The sequence below is a fragment of the Hordeum vulgare genome, chromosome 7H (assembly GCF_904849725.1).
Source record: "Hordeum vulgare subsp. vulgare chromosome 7H, MorexV3_pseudomolecules_assembly, whole genome shotgun sequence".
NCBI classification, from domain to species: Eukaryota; Viridiplantae; Streptophyta; class Magnoliopsida; order Poales; family Poaceae; genus Hordeum; species Hordeum vulgare.
Window position 1 is genome coordinate 422,323,242 of NC_058524.1, and position 6,931 is coordinate 422,330,172.

Consider the following 6,931-nt stretch of genomic DNA (forward strand, 5'->3'; position numbering starts at 1 on the left):
CGAGATTTCCTATTAGGGTGGGCTCCACATACTGCTTTTTGTTGGATTCATGCGCCTCTCCTCTTTGATTGGCCGTATAGCATCCTCCTTCTTTGTTTTGGCTTGTTGGTTCTTGTAATTTGGAACATATATAAGCTGCTAGGATTTAATGTAAAGTGTTGGGGTGGGACTATTAATTTGAATTTGAAATTTTGGCACAAACTCTGTTTGTTGCAGCCAGAAGGGAGGGGATGACATGTGGTGAGGTCGAACACTTTTAGGAGCCCCTAATAAAAAGCTTTTAGCGGTCCGGGACTGTGCCATGGCTGCCAGCCGACGAGGGCCTCACCGGGGCTGCTGGCTGACGAGCACCGGGGAGCTCAGGTGCTGGGATGGAGACGCACCTAAGGGGGGCAGGGATGCTGGAGGTGAAGGAGAGTCCGGAAGAGCTGGAGGCGAAAGGGGGAGTAGGACGATCGAGGAGGCGCATGAGAGGGTGAGAGAACCGGAATCGGAGGGGAGAGCCGGACGGCCTACGAGACCCCAGCCAAAGCTGTCCCTCGGCCCCTTCCACCTTGTGTGCCACCGGATAAGATGAGCAAAGGAGCGTGGGTGGTATTCATATAAAATGCAGTTTTTTTTTTACCAAAAACAAAACATTTTTCTAGAGTGCCACTTAAAAGGGACTCGGATTGATTTCAAAGAAATAGAGATTTTTTTTTTGTAAAGATGCCAACGACGTACGTAGAGGAGCCATCCGTCCTTTATAAGTTCTTTATTATTAAGTAGGTATAGATATGACATTTTTTACAAAATGACATTTACCCCAAAAAAATTATAAATGGACCGAAAGGAACTACACTTTCCGCAAGCTCGAGGAGCCAAAAATCACGGAGGGGCATATGAGCCGAGTCCACGGAGCACTGAGCGCTACTGCATTGCAGGTGAGCAGAGCAGGCCAAGGCAAAGCGCTTTCTCTCTCTCCCTTGCTCTCCCTCTCACACGGCTTTCCCTCTCCTCCCGTTCGAACTAGGAATCCGAGGTGAGCACGGGCAAAGCGATGGCCGCGGCCAGGCCGCACCACAGGGCGCCACCGGGCCGCGTGCCCACGAGGTGCGTCGCCGCGCTCTGCACCGCCTGCTTCCTCCTCGGCGTCTGCGTTGTTAACCGGTGCGCATTCAGCTCCCCACCCACCAAATCCGCCGTTTCTCCCGGATTTATTATCGCTATATCTACGCCTTACCCGCCCCCAATCTGTTCCTCTCGCCGCGAGCTGTTCCAATGCTCGTCGGTTTCGTGGGCGGAGGTGGTGATGTTTGCTCTACTTTTGCAGCTACTGGGCGGTTCCCGAGCCACCCGACTGCCCAAGCAAGGTAATGCGCCGCTCCGAATCAATCCCCTCTCCCCCGTTGATGTTTATCTGGTCGCACATTGCCAACCGACCCGGTTTTGCAGGCGAATTTTGGCCGCTCGAGGGCCGTGCTGAGCCAAGCACAAACCCGCGAAGTCGTCATGTAATGCCTGAACCTTAGGCAGCCATGAATCTCCCCTTCTCGTTTGGATTCGCTTATTCTGCTTCTGTTTGGCAGCGCGTTGGACAGGACGATATCGGACATCGAGATGCGCCTGGCTGCCGCTAGGGCCGCGCAGATGAGGAGCCAAGGCGCGTCGCCGAGTGATTCAGCCGCTGACCATGGAAACATGCGACCTAGACTGCTTTTCGTCATGGGCATCATGACCACGTTCGACAATCGGAGGCGCAGAGACTCTCTCAGGAAGACGTGGGTGCCACAAGGTAGATCCTGCAAGACATGGTACTTCAAATTGTTTGTGTTTCATTCATACCAGTTTTCTATCTAATACAATACAGTGCTCTGTCTCCAGGTGAGCGTTTGCGAAGGCTGGAGAAAGACAAGGGCATTGCCATGCGTTTTGTTATTGGACGAAGGTATGTCTGAGTTTAAATAAATCTGGGAAAGAAATAGTCAATGTTCCTGCTTGACACGCTACTGAGTTTTGGTGCTTACATCTCGTAGTGCAAATCCTGGTCCTGACAGTGAAGTGGAGCGTGCCATGGATGCAGAAGATAAAGAATACAACGATATTCTTAGACTTGTATGCTGAGTCGACTACTTTCAACTACACTTTAGCTTTTACTTTACCAATGACTAACAATATCGACGCCCTTTGCAGAATCACGTTGAAGGCCAGGATGGGCTTCCTTTGAAGATTCAGATGTTTCTTTCAACTGCTCTGTCCACGTGGGATGCTGATTTCTATGTCAAAGTTGACGATGATGTTCACGTCAACATTGGTATGCCTACACAGAACCCTTTGTTGCTGGTAAACGTTTCACCGGTGTTCTCATGCACCGAGGTTTTCTCTCTTAACACAGGTATTACCAGATCGATTTTGTCAAGGCATAGGTCAAAACCTCGGGTGTACATCGGTTGCATGAAATCCGGACCTGTGATTGCTAACAAGTAATACTCCAGAAACCCATATTGCCTCCAATTGATTAAAATACTAAACATATGGAGAGATGTGTCAGGCCTCAGACGAGAGCTTCCTTTTTTGAATGGTAATGCAAACTCATGATATGAACTGTCGAGAGGTGTGGGGAAGGAAGTATCATCCGTCCGATAGTGGAAGTTAGTCATGCTACGTGCTAGCAAAGCAATTGTTTCATTTTTGGGATTATTCATTCCTATTCTGATCGGATAATGAAGATGATGAGTTTTGAATTCTCTTATTTACAATGACAGGTCCTACTAGAGATGCTCCCAATAGATGGTTTCATTTTACTGACATATCTTCTAAAAGATGGAGTACTATAATGTGGTAATGCCTGCTTAATGTTCACAGTGAATCTAAGTATTACGAACCAGATCATTGGAAGTTTGGGACTGCGGGTAACAACTATTTTAGGCACGCAACACGGCAGCTGTATGCTATAACAAGGGACTTGGCGACCTACGTATCAGCAAACAAGTGAGTCCTGAATTTCTGATGTGGATATGCAATGCCTGATAAAATGGATTACATTACTGCTCCATCTCATATCTGTTGGACATCATTTTCAGGCATATCTTGCACAAATATACAAATGAAGATGTATCATTTGGTTCTTGGTTGATTGGGTTGGATGTTGAGCATGTTGATGAGAGAAGTCTTTGTTGTGGTATTCCTCCAGGTTGGCATCTCACTTCTTTACTGTTGATTTGCTTCTGCATAGTGTCCTATTTTATCTAGATAATTATTGCATGCTCATTACGACATCGCTTAACCTAGAAGTTATATGCTTTACAGTACTAAGTAGTTGAGCCAATCATTTTGAATTTTGTATTGAATTTTGTACTGAGAAAATGATGATACAACTGTCTTACCAACTACAGTGTTTGTCTTACCAACTACAGTGTTTGTTAGCACATAGATTCAAGACTTGCCTTTACCACCTTTCTGTCCCCCAGCTCCCCAGAAGCTGCTCTTGACACCAAACATGTCGGTACATCACATGAATATTTCATTCATCTGAATGTTACCATCACTTAATGGTTACTACTGTACTTGATTACTCTTAGCCTGAATGGCCTCAGAATAAGACGACACGAGTGCCTGTTGCTTGCAAATCTAGTTGGTGTTGACCTATCTTCTCTCTCAGTTACTCTTTTGTCTGTTGCACTTCAGTAAGGCATGGACACAAACATGGCTCTATCTTTGTACAATGTGGTGAGTGACCATCAGTACAGTATTTTGTTTTTAGACCATAAGTACGTTGTTACTATCTCTCTAACTCTGGGGATATATTTACTTCACCAACCATTTGCCAGCCTTGGTATGTGTTGTGATAATGTGATGCAAAGTCTAGCATTTGCTACCATCCAACATCAGTCTACCTGGCATTTGCTGCAACCTGCAATTGCAAAGCACTTCTGCTTGTTGTTCAGATTGTGGAAGCATATGGCAGGTGACGCACATTTTCATGTGTCATCTTCTCTGATCATGCAGACTGCGAATGGAAGGCGCAGGCTGGGAATCCATGTGGGGCATCCTTCGACTGGAACTGCTCCGGCATCTGCAACCCAGCAGAGAGAATGGAGGAGGTGCACCGGCGATGCTGGGAACATCGCGAGGCTGCTCTGCCACAAGCGCAGGAGTCTTGACAGCCAAGGGGTGGCGGCATCCTTGTGCTGCTCCATGTAAACTCATGTAAATTATTCAGTAGACGCAGACGCAGCAGCTGTCGTGCCGTGGCCTGGGTTCTCAGAGCTACGATTTTTTGCCTTCTGACGCCGTGCATTTGCCTGAAAACGGAGGGAAAATTTGAACAGAGCTACTGCATAGTGAAGGTTTTGCATCGTATGTGTAAGATATCCATATGTGAAAATGAATGCAGGAAAGCTCTGATTAAATGGTCACAATATCTCTGCAACGGAACACCTTTTTCCTGAATTCTCAATGTGGCTGTCCTTTTCTTTTTATTTTGCAGAATGTAAAACATTTATAGTTTGATTGTGGGTAATTGCAAAGTTGTACTGTACATTAATTTGCAAAATGCAAACATATTGTTCAGGAAGAGTACATGGTTTGTCAAAGGGCACATGTGGCATAACGGATTTGGCTATGCTGCACATAGTTTTTGCTAATAGGTTCCTGATGCAGGTCTGGCTTGGACACAAGTATTTTTTTTCAAATAGGTTCCTGAATATCGCGAAGATAGAGTATGAAAAGAGTGTAAGAGCAATTCTAGCAGAGTCAGCCATATTGGTGATCATCATATAGGATATGGAGGCATTTTATGCTACATGTAGGACCCATCTTCCATTGAGCCATCTGTTCTTTTTAGCATATTTACAACAATTTAGATCAAACAATGAGCATAGTTCGACAAATATTATTATAAAGCATTTATCTGAATACAACAAATAATCCAAATGCAACAAATAATTTGATCACATAAATTGTTAAAGCGGAAATGAATGCAATTCAAAGCAATTTAAGCACCCCTTCTCCTAGCTAGCCATGAGTGATGGTAAATGAAATCCTCCTTCAACAACGATAGGAGGCCCGGTCTTTGATCTTCCGGTACGACTCAAGAAATGCTTAACGTAGTTTGGGTTCCTGCAAGGCCTAACTGGTTGCCATTAGGTTCACAGTTAATAGGGCTTAACATATCCTTCTTATACTCTATGATCATCTTGTGCAAGATAACACAACATGTTGTGATATTTGCCAACATAACCTTGTTCCAGAAATGACCAGTCCCTCGGATAATTGCAAACCTTGATTGCATCACTCCAAATGTCCTCTTATTGTCTTTCCTATGAGCTTCTTACGCCTTGGCGAAATGCTTATGTTTCCTGCTCTCACGCTTAGAAACTGCCTTCATAAATTTAGACCAGGATGGATAGATGCCATCGGCTAGATAGTAGCCTTGGTCATGTTGATGGCCATTCATCGTGGAGTTGCAAGGTGGAGAAGTACCATCACCTATCCTTTGAAACAGACGAGATCTAGCCTTTGAAACGGACGAGATCTCTGCAAGACATTGATGTCATTGTGATCAAGGCAACCTAAAGTAGCAATGACAACAATAGATCTTGGAAGGCAACGACTTCCATAACTATTGTCGGATCCTTGCAATGCCCGATGAATTAGTTTCTTTCAAGCTGCATGGCAATTTGTTCCACTTCCAATGCATACAGTTCGCACTCCCTAGCATCCGAGACCGGCCTTTTGCTCTATGAATCGCTAGAATCCTGACCGTGTCTTCGACATTGAGTGCTCGCCAAAACTTCTTTCCATAAACCTCCACCAGAGTTTGAGCCACCCGACACAAAGTAGTCTTGCATCAATCGGTTGTGGCCTCTATTTTTTGTCTTGACACAAACTGTTTTTTTCATAAACGTAGCACGACCAACCTGCGATCGCAAGCTTCCTCTTCTTTACACTAGATACTATCTGAAAGGATCGATATGGTTGACTAGACCGGGGGGGGGGGGGGTTGAATGGACAACTACCAAATTTTAGCTTTTCTTAACAAGTTAGGGTTAGCAACATAAAGGTTCTCTAAAATAATAACTAGGTGAGCAACATATATGATGCTACCTACTATGAACACTAAAGCAAGTAAGAAATACTCTACAACAATAACATACACAATGTAAAAGTAAGAGATAACCACAAGTGGAACCGATGAAGACGAGGATGTGTTACCGAAGTTCCTTCCCTTTAACACGAAGTACATCTCCGTTGGAGCGGTGTGGAGGCACAATGCTCCCCAAGAAGCCACTAGGGACACCGTATTCTCCTCACGCCCTCACACAATGCAAGGTGTCGTGATTCCACTATAGGTGCCCTTGAAGGTGGCGACCGAACCTTTACAAACAAGGTTGGGGCTATCTCCACACAAAGCTTGGAGGCTCCCAACAAGACCACGGAGCTTCACCACAATCGAATGTGGCTCCGAGGTGACCTCAACCGTCTAGGGTGCTCAAACACCCAAGAGTAACAAGGCCCGCAAGGGATTAGTGGGGGGAATCAATTTTCTCTTGGTGGAAGTGTAGATCTTGGCCTTCTCAACCAATCTCTAGTAAATCAACAAGTTTGATTGGCTAGGGAGAGAGATCGGGCACATATGAGCTTAGGGAGCAACAATGGAGTCTTGGAGGGTCAAAGGTAGGGTTCGTGAGGTAGGTGAACCCTTTATATAGTGGGGGAACAAGTCCAACCGTTACCCTCACTGTCAGCACGCCCCTGGCCGTACTACCGCTTGGGAGCAACGGTACTACCACTGTCCTTAGCGGTACTACCGCCTGGAGGGAGCGGTACTACCGCAAGCCCCAACAGTACTACCGCCAGGCCTGAGCGGTACTACAGCTAGGCTCACACAAAGCCACGGTAGTAGAAATACTACTACCGAGCCTACCACCGCTGGAAAAGTATTCGCAAA

At 45.7% G+C, this 6,931-nt stretch overlaps 1 protein-coding gene across 2 annotated transcripts; it reads left to right on the top strand.

Moving 5' to 3' along the window:
- The first annotated feature begins 857 nt into the window (after window positions 1-857).
- Window positions 858-4,560, top strand: LOC123408472 (beta-1,6-galactosyltransferase GALT31A-like). 2 transcript variants are annotated; one of them, XM_045101576.1, is made up of 12 exons: window positions 858-923; window positions 1,013-1,149; window positions 1,313-1,352; window positions 1,435-1,493; window positions 1,569-1,774; window positions 1,864-1,927; window positions 2,016-2,094; window positions 2,173-2,293; window positions 2,375-2,462; window positions 2,845-2,970; window positions 3,063-3,172; window positions 3,988-4,560. In XM_045101576.1, exons 1-12 carry the CDS (start codon window positions 882-884, stop codon window positions 4,140-4,142), a joined length of 1,227 nt encoding a protein of 408 aa, XP_044957511.1. In that variant the 5' UTR covers window positions 858-881; the 3' UTR covers window positions 4,143-4,560. The 2 variants fall into 2 exon arrangements, with proteins under 2 accessions (XP_044957511.1, XP_044957510.1); XM_045101575.1 differs by having other exon boundaries at window positions 2,173-2,462.
- Window positions 4,561-6,931: the final 2,371 nt, after the last annotated feature.